Source organism: Sander lucioperca, chromosome 7 (assembly GCF_008315115.2).
Source record: "Sander lucioperca isolate FBNREF2018 chromosome 7, SLUC_FBN_1.2, whole genome shotgun sequence".
In the NCBI taxonomy this organism is placed as follows: domain Eukaryota; kingdom Metazoa; phylum Chordata; class Actinopteri; order Perciformes; family Percidae; genus Sander; species Sander lucioperca.
The window spans coordinates 14,110,266-14,126,270 of record NC_050179.1 but is presented as its reverse complement, the minus strand read 5'-3'; the positions used below and the strand labels follow the sequence as shown (position 1 = coordinate 14,126,270).

Genomic DNA, 16,005 nt, shown 5'->3' with positions numbered 1-16,005 from the left:
ATACGCGAAAAAAAAAAATGCTAGTTTGGGGCTGCTTTCTTGGAGCTTACCTGTCCTGTACACTGGCGTTTGTTTTATGAATGAGCGAAGTTTTGTTGACTTTGAGGACGTGGCGGTTCTCGGCCAATCCAATCACCGATGCTCCCTTAAAGTGGACCAGTGAGCGAGCGACATCGCACTCGCCTTCTCAGCGCCTGATTGGTCGGCTGGCGTTTTAGCACAGGAAGTGCATGGGTGTGTTTCCGAGGGGGCAGGTCTTAAACTGCATCGAAGAACTTCCCTGAAGACACCGGTGAGTTCTCTTTATAAATTGTGGTTTAAAATACAAAAAGTAACTAAAATGTGTCTCATATAGCTGGTGTTTAGAAAGACGCAATATGGACATTACATAGTTGCTTAGTTGCTTTCACTGGACGAGTGAAATTGCAGCTCAGCAGGTAAAACTAACGGTACGCTAGGTTAGCCAGTCGAATGTTAGTCCCCAACCTTTGATTTTGGATGGTAACGGCAGCTAACTAATTGGAAATAACGGCGACAAACTGTTGCTACTGACTCGTTATACAAAAACGATGGCAAGATTTAGCTAAGGTGTCGCGACGTGCAAAAGTGAGACTACAGATACTGTGCTGTGTCACACGAAAGCAGCCACGTTAGCAATGAACGTCTTTAAGTTACATTGAGAGTGGCAACGGAGAGATTTCGAAATTGTCAAAAAATAATCTTTTCCCCTCTAAATACTGCATTCAATTTCCTGCTGTCATAATAGCAATAACGTTACAGTCTATTTATAAAAACTTGGATTGCTAGCAGGTGATTTTTGAATATGTTCTTGTGAATCACTCTAAACAGCTTAGACATAGCGTTAACCATAACATTCTGTTATGAATGAAGGATTAAATTGCAGGGCAGTTGTATTATACTGCATTGGTTTTAGCTATGCTAGTTGTACCTAATGATAGATTTAAAATTTTGAAATGTTAGTTAAATAATGCATAAATTGTTGCACATGAATGATAATGTTAATATTTTTGAGAATTGTTGAGCTGGTGTTAATACACTATATGGGATGTGAACTTCTACAGCATACCAGAGGTGGGACAAATAAGGGATTGCATCAGCTAGAACAGATTAGCCAACAATTCCCCTCTCACATTTGCTTGCACTGAGTCATGCACTTTTAAACTTGTATGCACAGAGTTAAGTAGTACAGAGAAGTTCACGATAAACTAAGATAGCTATGCAATACAATGTTTTAACCAGAATGCCCTGTTTGAGCAATAACCACAGCTTCCTGGTGTCTTCTTTTTACCCCTAGTTCAGACAGCGTTTGCACGTACGCAGGATGGAGCTGCGACCACTTGTAATGTGCTTTGCTCTCTGTGTGGTTTACGCCACCAGCAAACCCACAGAGAAGAAGGACCGTGTTCACCACGATGAACCCCTCAGCAACCGAGAGCATGATGATGTGGAGAACTTTGACTATGACCATGAAGCCTTTCTGGGACAAGAGGAGGCCAAGACCTTTGATCAGCTCACACCAGAGGAGAGCAAGGAGAGGCTCGGGTAAGAATGCATGTCAGGGAGACTGTGCAAATCTGTTCTTATAATACTGGGAATATATGAAGTCACTGTGGTAATGACCTAGTTTCTCATCAAGGAGCAGTCAAGTTTATCTGAGGTGGCACACCACCGGATAATCTGAGGGAACAAACTGATCTTCTGCCAAATTTCTTTAATTTATTTACAGCATGTTGGTTGAACGTATAGATGAGGATAAGGATGGCTATGTGACAGCTGAGGAGATGAAGAAGTGGATCAAGCACGCTCAGAAGAGGTGGATCTACGATGATGTGGATCGACAGTGGAAGAGTCATGACCTCAATGGGGATGAGGTGGTGTCCTGGGAGGAGTACAAGAACGCCACATACGGATACATTCTTGGTATGGCTGCAGACAATCTTCTTCTTTTTATATACTTGATGTATCCCTGAAGTATCGCCTGTGTACTGGATGGACACAAATTTACATTGCACACGTTGCATACGCATGCACACTCTATACAAAGTTGTGACCTCTGACTTGCAGATGATCCCGACCCCGATGATGGCTTCAGTTACAGGCAGATGATGAATCGCGATGAGAGGAGATTCAAAATGGCCGACCAAGACAATGACATGAAAGCCAACAAGGAGGAGTTTACAGCCTTCCTTCACCCCGAGGAGTACGACCACATGAAAGACATTGTAGTGCTGGTGAGTGACACACGCACACAGGTGTTAAATGATGACACTAACACTGTTTAAAATCCCTTCTCACTGCCCTGTGGTCTCTTTTCTAACTATAGGAAACTATGGAAGACATTGACAAGAATGGAGATGGTTTAATAGACTTAGACGAGTACATAGGTGAGTTCTAGCCCATTGTCATATAAGCATCATCAATTTGTACCACACAATTTTGGGTTGTTATTAGTGGAAAACCAATGCAAATAGATAATACAAAGTTAAGGTATTGCTCAATGTTTGAGGAACCTCTATGAAATGAGCATTTGCAACATCACCAATGCCATCTTTCTTTGCTTTAGGTGACATGTACAGCCAGGAGGGAGATGCCACAGAACCTGAGTGGGTGAAGACAGAGAAGGAACAGTTTACTGAATTCAGAGACAAAAACAAAGACGGAAAGATGGACAAGGAGGAGACCAGAGACTGGATCCTGCCCAGTGACTACGACCATGCTGACGCCGAGGCCAAGCATCTGGTCTATGAGTCTGATACAGACAAAGTACGTACGGTAGAACTGTAAATTATTTCAAATTTCATCAGAAATGCACAAGTTGTAATGAATTTGACGTCTTTTGACGTCGTTGTCTTATTCACTGAATATTGGGGGAGGGGGGGTTGTAGTTTATTAATTTTAAGTGTGCTTTTACAGTATGTGCAATAAGTAGTGGTAGAATGTTTTGACATTGCAGTGAAAATATGACACTCAATGAAACAAAGAAGCACAGACAAGTCTAGATTCATACAAATATTTATGAAATAATGAGTTTGCTTTTAGCAACTCACTCAAAATGTTTGTTTCATGCCTGCATTTGTTTCCCCGTAAAAACCAGTGTGTGACACTTCATGTCTTTCTGTCCCAGACGCGTAATGTAAACAGTCATATTTTAGTTGTGTGCATTTTTTTTTTTTGACATTCTTTGTTTGTCAGACAGTTTAGTTTCAGTTTAAGACATTGGATCTTAACAAAGCGTGATAAATGCAAGAGATACAGGCTTTCATCTCAGGCCTGTCTGTATTGTAGCCCTTTGGGATTTGTTTATTGTCTAACTAAGATGAGAAAATATATCTTATTTATTGTCTGCACCCAGTGACGCAAGTGCAAATCACACATGACGTACCAAATACCTATGGTAACACATAATGACAACAAGTACCTCCATATCTTGGTAACAGTTATTTTTCCTGAATAGTCTTTTTGTACTGACACAAATATGAGGTTTATCATGTGTTTTATTCTCTCTCCATCAGGATGGCCGCCTGACCAAAGCAGAAATCGTGGATAAGTACGACCTGTTCGTGGGCAGCCAGGCGACTGACTTCGGAGAGGCTCTGACTCGACACGACGAGTTCTAACATCCACCTGCCTCCACAGACTCTGTGTTCATTTTGTGTACCACCTTAGTCCTCCGACAGTCGATGGAGTATTTCAAACGAGATGAGCTCGCCTAATCCAACGCCACGGACAGTAATTTATTTGATTTGTTGAATGTGTCCCAGTGTACACACACTAACATTACACACTAACAGTGTGTCGTCATGCTCAGTTGTGTGTAAGATTGGGATATATCGCCAGCCTTTGCTCTGCGTCCACACACTACTCTTCCCATTTTCTAGGTCAGTCGAAGAACAAACAGTGTTACTGTAGATGATCATTTGTTTTTCTTTGAAAGAATCATTTTATGAAATAGCCATGTTTTGTTATGAAATCCTAAAAGAGCAAGTTTAAGTTTGCAGTATACAGAGTACTTTGTTGTACCATTTCTTTTTGCAATGCACTGGACTGTGAAGAGTAAAGCTGATGTCTAGCTAGTTTTGTTCTACTACAGAATTTGTTCTACTCCTCTTGTCTAATCATGTAATCGGGCCCAAACTGAAAAGTAGTTTCTGATTCACTTGTGCTTTATTTTCATGTCTTTATTGATCGTAATGCTGGAGTATAGGGTGTTTGGAACGAGGAGTAAATATTAAATTCCAGTGACGATAAAGACTATTTGGACTAGTGCAATACAGTATAATCAGTGGGACCATGCTGTGTTTGCTATACTGGTCCCCAAAGTATCCATGTTAACACAAGCCGTGGATCCCACATAAGGGCGGGTTGTGTGTTAGTTGAAGGAATCAAGAATTTCTGATTTAATGACTGATGGATGCTTTGTCCTCGAAGCTGCCTCCTTTTTTTTCCTCATCACCTCGATAGTGCGTGTGAATCTGTGTGTACATATATTACTTGTACTCTTAATTTTTTGATGTTTTTGTTGGTTTCAGCTGAACAAACTAATTTGTGTGCCAAGGAAACACCTTTGTCCTGTTTTGTAAGCTGTATAAAAAAGCTCTTTCATTTTCAAACACGTCCCCCTCCTAAATATGTTTGTAATGCTTGTATTATCACTTCAACCATTTATAACCACTGTTGAGAATTTTTATTGTATACTATAATGTATATGATGTTTTTTTACAGGCTCACTGCAGCGACCACCCTTTCACTAGTGACTTTACTGTAAATAAGTTGTTGGTCTGCAAACTGAGCACTCTAACAATCAGGTCCAGTTTTTGTGATTGAGAAGAATGTCTCAATAAAAACAAATAAAATTGGAGCTTTTACTCTGCTGTATTTTTTGGACTTAAAGTAATAGTATCAGGTATTTTTCACATGGCAGTTGCTATTACAAGTGCTAGGGTGTTAAATCACATTCTGTAGCCAAGCTATTGTTCTCAGAAAGTTGTTTTCTGCGGAAAGCAAAACATACCAATACATAGGTTTCTCTGTTGTCACCCTAAAAAAAATTCTAATAACGACTTTTAAATTGATCTCATGTAGTAAACGTGGAAGTTGAAATTTGCCTGTGTTGCATTAGAATCCCTGTTTTTCCCAACATTTTTCCTTGTTAGGGAATGTTCCGTTTCCTGCTTTCCTTCGGGCTGTTGACCCACTGATCTCCGGATTGTTGTTGTTTCAGACCATTTTCCTCTCACCATCTGTTTCAGGAGAATCATTTGTCGCTTAATCTCCCCATAATAAATCAAACATTGGCTATTTCCATCTACAGACACTCATAAAGTATCAGAACTGAATACATATTGTATGCTTGTCTATTTTTTACATATCAAACAACTGATGCTTGAAGGAGCTTTTTCTTAGCCATTTACATCTCAGCATGTACGTCAGACATACTTGATCTTTTTTTCAGTTTAACCAAATAAGGTTTGATTAACTTGAATGCTTTTTTTCGGCAGCTCTTGCTTTTTAATTTGCCATTTAGGAGCTTCAATGAAGCAGTTTAACTTATCCTTATTCACCACCAAAACTGATTTATAATAACTTTAGACAATAACTTTACTCGTGTTGAAAACTGAGGCAGTTTGTAGAGTAGGCATAACAAAACAATTATATAAAAGAGGTACACTATGTGAGAGTTTTAAACATACAGTAGTTCTCTGCAGCTATTTCACCGATTTATGTGATGACAGTGGTCAGATATTCTGCCTGCATGGAACTTTAATCCCATAGATAGAAGTGCAACAGTTTTCATTTCATGTGCATTTACCTTTAAAATACACACACAATCTCATTATAATTTGTAGACATTCACAGACAATGTATTTAATTAATTACTGATTCAATCAGGCTATTCTACTTATACTAACTTTGCAATGAATAAGCATGTTGTATCCTTGATGAATCCATTCATAATTTATATTGACAAATTTGATTTAAGAGTGGTTTTTTTTTAACTGCATTGTGCATTCAAGGTCACTCATTCCTGTCATATACGCAATGGAACATTATGTGTTGTAATTGTGTAAATGTCTATGTTTACATATAGATATGTATTCTGTCTTTGCCTCATTAGTTCCTACAGCACAGCAGAACCACACTGTAGCGTTTCTTTCTTGCTCGATGACGTGTCCGGCGTCTGTGATCCGGCGTCTGTCATCCATCTTCAGCTTACCTTCTCATCGTCTGCCCCGTCACTCTCAGTTCACACAATATTATAGTGACATCACTTAGTAGTAAATGTGATAAACATGGGATTACAACGAGCCATCACTCTCAGCAGCTCTTCTTCGTCTGACGCTAACTCATCGTCATCCTCACTGTTCTTGTCTGCATCTTCATCTCCCATAAAACCATCATCATCCACACCCCCGGCCCCGCGGCCGTCCTGCTCGTTTCCCGAGTTCGTTGAAGGCCTCCTGTCCCCAGATGGAGTTTCGGCGTCTGCAGCCCCACCCAGCAGCTCTGATTGCTCTGTTTGGTCCAGTGATGTGGAGGGTTGGTCTACCTCTGTGCTTTGAGTCATAGATTTTCGCTCTGGTGTTACTGGAGGTGTATCAAGAGGAGACGTATCTATATGTCCAAGTGTGGCCTTTAAAGACGCATGCTCTGGGGCGGGTGAGGACAGTAGGGGTGCACATGGGGGTGTCTTCACACGAGGTTTGCGGAAGGGTTTGTCTATTTCTGCTGAAGCAATACGGGTATGACTGCATGGAATACTGGATTGAGAGGAGGGGCTGGTGACAGGATCAGCAGGATCAGCAGGGTCAGCAGGGTCAGCATTGTCAGCAGGGTCATCGTTTGTGGTTGTTTCTGTAGTTTGTAAATCAGGAAAGGTGAACGGTGGAGTGTCAGTGTCACCAGGGGATCCAGGGCTAGGACTGGTGTTAGGTTGTGCCTCAGTATGGTCAAGGGATGTATCATTTGTTTTTTCTTCGGGTGGAGCAGCATTTTGAACCATACCTATGGGGCTCATCTTCACAGTGGCTGGGTGAGAACTGGAGGAGATTTTGATTGGTGTAGAAACATTATTATTGAAGATCACAGGGCTAGGCACAGTTTCATTGGGGATGAAGCTGGTGTCGGGTGCAGCGGTTGTTTTGGGTGGAAGGGGTCCTCGGCAGGGGGGGAGGTTTTGGTGGGTGTAGATGCCAGGATTGTCTGAGAAGCTGAAGGAAGGATTGCAGTTTCCATATTCTTCATTGTTGTATGGTGCTTCCTCCATGTTTGTCGTGCTGCTATTGTGACTGACCTGGAGAGCAACAACAGTGGAAAAAGTAAACCACTACTGTATTTCAGAGATAAGGTGAGTGAATGATCCCGGTTTAGTGTGACATGTGTCGAAATTGCCAGGCCTTCTATCAATCAGGCAGTCAAACCTTGTAGTGAGTGGGAGTGAGTTGATTAATTACAATGTGAGTAATTTACTTTCCACACTTACAGTATGATTGTATGATACTGAGCTTGAAGGTATTCCAGACCTTAGAAACAGTTTGACGAGAAAATCCTCAAAACAAGGTCTGACTTACATGTTGCTTTCGACCACATCTTGTGGCCTTCATCAGCGGATAGAGTTGTTCAGTTGTCATGAAGATGGTTTAGTTGTTGTCATGTGATATTCCATACTTAGGTCATGTTACAAGAACTAAATCATCTCCATGACAACTGAGAAACTCCATCCGGCGATGAAGGCCAGGAGATCGAAAGCATCAGAAACAGCTAATAAAGAATTCGGACAGTTCAGACATGAGCTAATTAGAAAACTATAAGTAATTGTGAAATGGAGATCATGACTAGTGGACTGTACAGAGTTTATTAAGGGCAGGAAATATAGGACAATGAATGATGAATATTATATAAGAAGCTTCGATAGTAAACGAATAACTCACCAGTTGGAACCACCGTAAGCTCTGAGGGAGAATATGCAGTAGAAAATATTTTAGAAACTCAAATTTACTGACCAACAAATTTTGGTAAATATAATTCTGGAGTACAAAGCTTAAAAATCTCACCACATTGGGGTGTTTGCCCTGGGCCACACAGCCTCTCTGCAGTGGGTCCCTCTTTCCTTTGTGTTTCTTCTTCAGCCACATCACCATAAATAGGATACATCCAAGTACAGTCATGAACACCATGCTCAGAAACAACGCTTTGCCCACAGTGCAGCTTATCGGACGCTCATCTCCCAGTGGACTATTAGGGACTGCAGTGTACACAGACAGACATACAGAAACATTGTTTAAGTCTGCAGGCTCATCAGTAGTGAATTCCAGTGTGTGTAAGAGTGTGTCCTTACTTGATTGTCCTTCAAATAACACCTCCACCACTACAGTAGCAAAAGTGGCATCACCTGAGTCCTGGTCTATAGCCATTACCTGCAAAGTATTTTGACTTTTTATCACATCATCGCCATCTTATTGCTTTCATGCTACATAGGAAATCTTTCTAAACACTTACAGTATTTAAAAGAGAAAAAAAGGATGCAAAATGTAAGCTTACATAATGTTGTTTTGTGGTGACCCACGATATGAAAAAACACTGGTATTGTCTTTTCAATCAAATTGAATAAAAAAATCAAATGATAACAAAAGGTTTTCACTGAGGCTCACCTCCAGAATGTGTTTCTGTTTTGCTTGAAGTTTATTGGTCCTAGCGATCAGAAGACCCTCCTGTGTGATTTGGTAGATGTCTGTGTGATTGGATGTAGGACTGAAGGTGAAGTGGATCATGGGATTGAAACCCTGTCAATTTGTGGAGTAAAAGGAGGTGGGTAGGTGACAATGTAAATCACATACAGAACTGCTTTGAGAATTTTTGCACTGTGGGTGTATATGGCATGTGTGTTGAGTAAAGTGTGGTGCGTACATGGGTAAAGTCTTGATCTTGTACGTGTAACATCAGCGCTTTGCTGCCATAGGTATAGACCAGAGAGGCGGGGCTATTTCCGGCAGTTACAAAGCCTTGATATTCAACCCTGTCAAACTGTGGATAAAACTTGTTCACAGCCAGAACTCGGACCAACACTGTAGCAACAGAATATTTTCTGGGGTCGTCGTCCTGATATGCCTGGGTGCAAGACACAGAGAGACAAAAAAAACAGATCAGTGAGATTGGTATTGGGAGTAATAAAAGTGTGGAGTGGATGTCTTTCAAACCTACTGCGAACATTGAATCTTACCATGACCTGTAGATGCAGCTCTGGAGTTGTGAGTCTGTCTCCAATCCCCCGAATCAGTTTCACCTCCCCCGTTTCTGCATCCATCAGGAAACGCCCATCATTGTCTCCTAGCATGAAGACAAACATAGTTACTATAGTTACAGATGTAAGCACAGCACATTTGAATAAATGCTAACTTGCGTTGGTGTATGGTACCTGAGAGAATGGCATAGCTGAGTGGAGAGCTGAGGCCTCTGTCTCCATCCACTGCATGAATGGGACCAGGAGAGAAGTCCAACACAATGTCCTGCAACGTGACACACATTTATATATATATATATATATATATATATATATATATATATATATATATATATATATATATGCCAATATAGGCCAATAATCCTACATTAAGCCATCATTTTATTTCAATTCATTTAATTTCCATCTCCGTCTATAACATACACTCACACACTCACACTCAACAGCGCTGTTACATAAATGCACTGATAATAGCAATACTATAATTTTTATTTACTCATGTTGGCACAAGGTGGTGATTACTGTATGCATTAATCTGGGCTCATTTCACATTTAAAAACAGCAGCTTTATGCACTAATTATTTTTTTTTTAAAGTGCCCCCAAAATTTCATAAATGTCCTGACTTTTTAGACAGTGAAAGTTGCCACCAAAATAATTTCCTACACTGTCACTAGGGATATATGTGTGGTCTGATAGAAGGAGCGTTTAGCAACTGACCTCTTCCCCCTCTGTGACTTTGACTGTGTACACAGGGCTGGTGCAGATGCGACTATTCTCATCCTGAAAAAGTAGCATGCAGGGCAGGAACTGTGGGTACTGGTCATCTCCATCCAGGACGGTGATGGTGATGTTGCTGCTGGTATTAAAGCGCTCAGCAGTGCTCATTTCCTGAAATAATGACAAGTCAAGATTTCTTTAGAGGATATAACCCTGGTCTAGCAAGTTTGATGGAGAAACAAATGAATGCATGAACTGCCACTTATTTTTATTACTTATTTTCATCTTCCTTTTTATTGTTATTATTGTTTTCCGTATGGCATGTGCATGTATGTGTGTATGTGGTATGTGCGAGCATGCGAGCATCTGTTGAATGTTTAATGTACTGTTTCAGGAGATGCACAGCAAGTTTCTTTGTACAATGTGCAATGGCAATAAAGGCATTCTATTACAGTATATGAGGTATGGTTCTGTTTCTCCATTAGTAATCGTAAAGAGCATCAGGGAATCAAATCTTTACTTTATTTTCTTGGGAAGGATGACAGAAACGGATTTAATAAGATAAATTTGTGGATACATTTACTCTAAAACAGTTAAAAATGTAATGTTTATAGCTTACCGAGGCGTGGATGATGATAGTAAGCAGGGTTTTGGTCTCATAATCAAGAGGCTTGGACAGGATCACCTCTCCACTGTTGGGTAGATCAATCTTGAAGTACTCTGCATCAGGCTGCAGAACACACACAAACACATTAACAATGGTGCTTTTTGTGGTGGTGTTTTTTTATAGTGTGAAGAGTTAAAGAGTAGAACTCACTGATGCCTGGTCAATGGAGTAAATGATCTTGTCGTTATCTGCATCTGTGGCCTGGACAGTTAACACCACAGTGTTCACTGGAGTTAGCTGGAAAACACACAGATAGAAACTCAGGCAGAGAAACACGCAAACATACAAACATACAAGATTAAAGTGCTAACACTTTAATCTTGTATGTTTGATGTATGCGTATATGTGCATGTGTTTGTGAGCATGCCATACCTCGCTGATAATGAGAGACTGGACAGTGTCTTCTGCAAACACAGGGGAATTATCATTCTCATTGAGAATCTCCACCATGATCCTGTACACACTCTACAACAACATACAAAAAGACACAGAGGTTTGAATGTGGGATGACACACTGAAGAGTTATGGGTAAAATGAATGGAAAAATGTGTACCTGAAGTGTGTCATCCTCATAACATGACAACTCAGCCATTAGAACAGGACCCTGAGCCTGAGAGATGTGGGAACAAAACATATGAAGATATGAAGAAGACCTTCATTCAATATGATCAAATATTTTAACACAAATCCTAACTCATGATAGCCAACAGGATAACTTTGTGAACAGGCTATTGCCAAGACATTGACTTAGGAAAACACTCAATTTATAATGCTTAATTCCATATTAAAAGCACATAATGTATAAAAATGTTCAATTTATTTTCAAAAAAGAACCCAGTCTTTATAGGCTTTTGTATTCATTACAAAAAGAAATTTGCCTAAAAAAATATAATATTGTAACATGCAGTGTCTCTTATTTGATGTTAATCATTAATCAATCATGCATGTACACCAAAACATATAGAAATAATAGGCCACATAACACACTTTATATATTTCTTGTTCCTTTAATAAAAATGTCATATTTTCCTTTTATGGTGACAGCGTAAGAAATGCCCATTTTTTATCAAGCACGCTGGGAAGACGAGATTTCTATAAGGTGTGTTTAATAAGTGAATTGTACATATGGACCCTCTTGGTCACTCAAAGCTTAGTATACTTGATAAATATGCAATGTTGAAACTATATAGCTGTACTAATGTTTTCTTTTTAAGGATAGAGTGACAGAAGTAGATCAATTGAGAGAGAGAGAGAGAGAGAGAGAGAGAGAGAGAGAGAATGCTAATCTGGTTGACCCTTTAATAGCTGCCATGATGTAAATCAGCTGGCAGGGAAGAGGATGACGGTAAGAGAGATTGTGTTCGGTCCAAGGACAAGGCTGTACGGGTCATCCCTGATAGTTTGCTCTAAACTTAGATACAACTTCCTCATTGCAGCCCCACACTATAACAAGCATTCCTACAGACTCAGCGAAATGGAATTGCACAGATCAAATCTGTAATCCTTGCATTATATTCACGTCTTTCTGTTTATAAGAAAGCTCCAACACTCAGATCAGTGTTTAAGAGGACATGTCCCGACTCAGTTACCTCTCGGTCAAGGACCTTGTCAGCTGATGTTTTCAGCCGGATGCTTCTTCCTTCCAAGAAGAACCAATCAGCATCCTTTCCATCCAGGTTCCAATGAACCCCCTCCATTGTGGTCTCAGCCATGAGTTCAGCAACAATTTCTCCTGAGTGGCTGTTTTCTCTGATTGTCGCATATACATCCTGACCATCCAAACATCCACCCCACCCTGACATTCCTGTGTCAAGGCAAACATATGCAAAGTGTAAGAAACCCATAAATTCTGGCAACGAGTCAAACTCTGATGCGTACAAATGTGACGTGACTGTACCTGTGGCTGTGTGCAGACACAGGAGGAACAACAGTGAGCAGACTAGAGCCTTGGCCTGAAACAAACTCCATTTAAGTTCAATGAGGGCCATTCCTGGGCTCAGTCAGGCCTCAGGGATCAGTTATTTCTAAGTGAAGAGAGAGGAATAACAAACATGATTAGCTAAACACGGTCATCCTTTCACTTCTACGGTATAAATGAGTGGGCTAGGCTTAGCTTTCTTCTGTGCCTTGATGGCAACATGTCTTAAGCATCATTAGGTTAAGACCCTCTCCTAATGTATTAACAAAGCAGCACGCACACACACACACACACACACACACTCTCTCTGCTCTGTCCTATAATTCCCTCAAATCCCCTTAAAGTGTGTTTCTGTCTGGCTTTCCCTAGTCTGAGAGCTAGAGCAAACCAGCAGAATAGTAGCCCGCTATCCTTCTTCTCTTCATGTTTCTCTCTGACCTGGCAACACTTAATGTAAACCCTGTGATTTATATTCTCCCTGCATCTGTGGCTTTTTAAAGGTTGCATTTCCTACAAGCACAGATAAGAGTTATGGGGTTACAATGACTCAGTATTTCAGAAACTTGGCCACATTTGTTCACCACAAAATTCAGCTTCAGTTATATTTCAAGTAAATTAAGGTGTGTGACTTAATGTCTATCATGCTCTTGTGAGTCTCTGGGTGCACTGGGGTGTTTGTCTGTGTAAGTGTTTGAATGGGGTGAGGGGGCTAAATAGGATCTGGGGTCACATCCTAACAGTAACTCTGCTGCAAATGTGAGGTAAATAAACACACACAACTCATATAATGGATATGAACACAAATTGCCTATGCTGTTGTTCAGCTGACTGACCTGTGGTTGTCAAATCCTCTGCAGCTTGTCTGTCAGTCTCCATATCCTCCTGACTTGTGATGAAAGCTGCATCTCTGATTCCCAAAGCCCTGAAAAGCCACTAAACGCCACTCAAAAAGGCAAACTGAGGCTTTTAGGACTGAACAATAGACACAACAATAGATACCACCGGCCACACACACACTGACCCCCCCACATACATTAAAAAGCAGATAGCACCTTATGGTGTGTATCCTGGGATCAACGTCAGCTCAGAGGCTAAAGCCCGAGGGCGGAGTTTACCTGGACAGGGACAAAGACTGAGCCAACCAGATTAGAGATGGCAAGCAGCTGCTGGTGAGGTCAGAGACTGTGGTCACAAGTGAAATTAAGAGATTTGTCTGGTACAAAGACAGAGACATTTTGTCATGCAATCAAAGTTGAACGGTCAGTTCTACTTCAAGCTGTAGTTGCTTTATTACAGAGCATAACAGAAAATGTCTTTTTCCTCAGTAAATTAGGTCTTGGAAGCTTGAAACATACTTTAAGTGTATAGATATACTGTATGTCAGTGTATTGTTTAGGTTAGAACTTGCTAAAAGAGTATGAGTGTTTACTTTAGCTACAAAGCTTTTGGTTGGATTTGATCAATTAGCGACATGTGACAACTAATGGGGCCTGACGAGGGATTAGTTATCAAACATTGGCTGTTCACCTTCTGAAGATTAACTCACATCCCTTTTCACACTTGTCCCAGCATGCATAGGCACACACACTCACACACACACACAGACAGACACACACACACACACACACACACACACACACACACACACACACACACACACACACACGCACGCACACACTTAAAGGAGTATGTCTGGTCTGAACATATCTTTAGGGCTTCTGTGATGAAAGCTATCGTTTGCAGAAATGTTTTGGTTAGAGCAGACTTGTCAGTGGTTTCTATTGTCAGAGAAAAAAACAGGAGGAGCAGAAGTGTAATGTTTGCCTCAGGGGAAAGTTAACTACTGCACAGTCTGTGTCTCTGAGAGAGAGTACAGAGGACAAGCACTTCTCAGATCATATTTTTAGGTTTAAAGATGGTATTTCAAGCAACATTTAGAGTTGTGAATTCAGAGGATGAAACAGTCACTGCACTTTTTGCACAGTTTCTTTTAAGGTTTTTATGTTGACATAATAAGATGAACAATAGCTAAATAGATTAACATAGATAAACAGACTTGTTGAGGTTGTATTATATTGCTGTGATTGGACATGACCACTGGATGTCAGCAGAGATGTGGTTGAAAAGAAGATAGGGAATGGTTGATAGATAATAGTTGGATTGTTGTGTGTGTTTTGCTTTTTCTTGTAATGATGTTACCTAAAATGGCAATCATTAGAAACTTAGCTGAACTTTTGTCGAGGACTGTTAATTGTACTGAAGAAAGACATCTCACTATAGACAAATTGATTGTAGCAGGAGTAGTTTGGAGTCTAACTCAGACTTTGCTGTTTATACTCACATGATGTAAAATATGTAGACACATATGTGCACATATCAAACTCTCACACCGTCACACAAACATTTTTCAGTCCATTTTGTGTCCTTTGTGTGTAATTATGCATGTGAATATGTAAATATTTTCATGGGCAGAAAGGAAAGTTTGCATTACCTCTCAAATACACAGTGGCAATACCAAGTGAATAAATTGAATAATGAAACACAGTGATATGTGAACAAATGTTGCATTAATGTTGTAAAATCTCATAAATCCAGTATGTCGTATGCTAAGGCTCTAAAAATGTCAATGCTGGTCCATCTTAAGTCCACAACTTTGGTAAAGTAAAAAAAAAAAAAAATTGACAGATGATTGATTTTGCACAGACATTCATGGTGCCCAGAGGATGAATCCTAATGACTTTGGTGATCCCCTCACTTTTCCTCTAGCGCCACCTTGAGGTTTGCATTTATGGTTTTGGGTGTAATGTTTCGACAACTATTGGATGGATTGATATGAAATTTGGGTCACACACTCCTGTCCCCCTTTAGGATGGATTTGAATAACTTTGGTGATCCCCTGACTTTTTTTGACTGAACATGGTAAATATTACACATGTTGATATGAGCATGTTAGCATGCTTAGCATTCAGCTCAAAGCACCAATGTGCCTACAGCCTCACAGAGCCTCTTGCATGGTTGTAGATGTATTTGTCTTGTTCTAAGTTGCTCAATTTGTCCTGCACATCGACCCAACCTTCTTCCACTCAAGAGGAAAGCCCACTGGCTACGAAGTGGGTGTGAGAGCAACATTATGTTCCTGTTAGTGTTCCTCTGAAAGACAATTTAACAGTAAATGGCCTCCTTCATAAAGCTTGATTCTACGTTAAAAACTAAATCCCTTTTTTTTTTTAAAAAGATTTAGCACTGTGGGATGCACACTGGGACCGATTCCAAAGCAGTGAAACATGACTACTTGTGTTTACCCCCTCCCTCTGTCTCCCTCTGTCTCTCTATGTCTCTCTCTGTACGTACACACACACACACACACACACACACACACACACACACACACACACACACACACACACACATATTTGGCTGCTTCAGGATGGCTCCTCTCCAGT

General features: G+C 40.4%; 2 protein-coding genes across 4 annotated transcripts; one reads left to right on the top strand and one right to left on the bottom strand.

Annotated features, from left to right (window-relative positions):
- Positions 1-67: 67 nt before the first annotated feature.
- Positions 68-4,614, top strand: calub (calumenin b). Of its 2 annotated transcripts, none has more exons than XM_031293557.2 (7): positions 68-292; positions 1,316-1,563; positions 1,748-1,941; positions 2,086-2,252; positions 2,345-2,405; positions 2,585-2,784; positions 3,534-4,614. In XM_031293557.2, the coding sequence occupies exons 2-7, from the start codon at positions 1,343-1,345 to the stop codon at positions 3,636-3,638; spliced, it is 948 nt and encodes a 315-aa protein (XP_031149417.1). In that variant the 5' UTR covers positions 68-292; positions 1,316-1,342; the 3' UTR covers positions 3,639-4,614. The 2 variants fall into 2 exon arrangements, with proteins under 2 accessions (XP_031149417.1, XP_035858840.1); XM_036002947.1 differs by lacking the exon at positions 68-292 and adding an exon at positions 333-437 and having other exon boundaries at positions 3,534-3,638.
- Positions 4,615-5,514: 900 nt separating this feature from the next.
- LOC116045696 (cadherin-related family member 5) lies at positions 5,515-13,656 on the bottom strand. 2 transcript variants are annotated; one of them, XM_036003516.1, is made up of 16 exons: positions 13,402-13,656; positions 12,542-12,670; positions 12,234-12,448; positions 11,198-11,254; positions 11,017-11,109; positions 10,795-10,881; positions 10,597-10,707; positions 9,978-10,148; positions 9,434-9,524; positions 9,239-9,345; positions 8,926-9,126; positions 8,670-8,801; positions 8,357-8,435; positions 8,073-8,263; positions 7,950-7,970; positions 5,515-7,312 (listed from the first exon to the last, which is right to left on the bottom strand). In XM_036003516.1, exons 2-16 carry the CDS (start codon positions 12,630-12,632, stop codon positions 6,287-6,289), a joined length of 2,673 nt encoding a protein of 890 aa, XP_035859409.1. In that variant the 5' UTR covers positions 12,633-12,670; positions 13,402-13,656; the 3' UTR covers positions 5,515-6,286. The 2 variants fall into 2 exon arrangements, with proteins under 2 accessions (XP_035859409.1, XP_031149368.1); XM_031293508.2 differs by having other exon boundaries at positions 12,542-12,668; positions 13,396-13,636.
- Between the last annotated feature and the right edge of the window lie 2,349 nt (positions 13,657-16,005).

Coding starts and splice junctions, on each gene's coding strand:
- calub (XM_031293557.2), top strand. CDS start 1,343: ATGGAGCTGCGACCACTTGTAATGTGCTTTGCTCTCTGTGTGGTTTAC. Junction 1,564..1,747: donor GAGAGCAAGGAGAGGCTCGG/GTAAGAATGCAT, acceptor ATTTATTTACAG/CATGTTGGTTGAACGTATAG. Junction 2,785..3,533: donor ATGAGTCTGATACAGACAAA/GTACGTACGGTA, acceptor TCTCTCCATCAG/GATGGCCGCCTGACCAAAGC.
- LOC116045696 (XM_036003516.1), bottom strand. CDS start 12,632: ATGGCCCTCATTGAACTTAAATGGAGTTTGTTTCAGGCCAAGGCTCTA. Junction 10,149..10,596: donor CTATCATCATCCACGCCTCG/GTAAGCTATAAA, acceptor TCATTATTTCAG/GAAATGAGCACTGCTGAGCG. Junction 9,525..9,977: donor AAGTCACAGAGGGGGAAGAG/GTCAGTTGCTAA, acceptor GTCACGTTGCAG/GACATTGTGTTGGACTTCTC.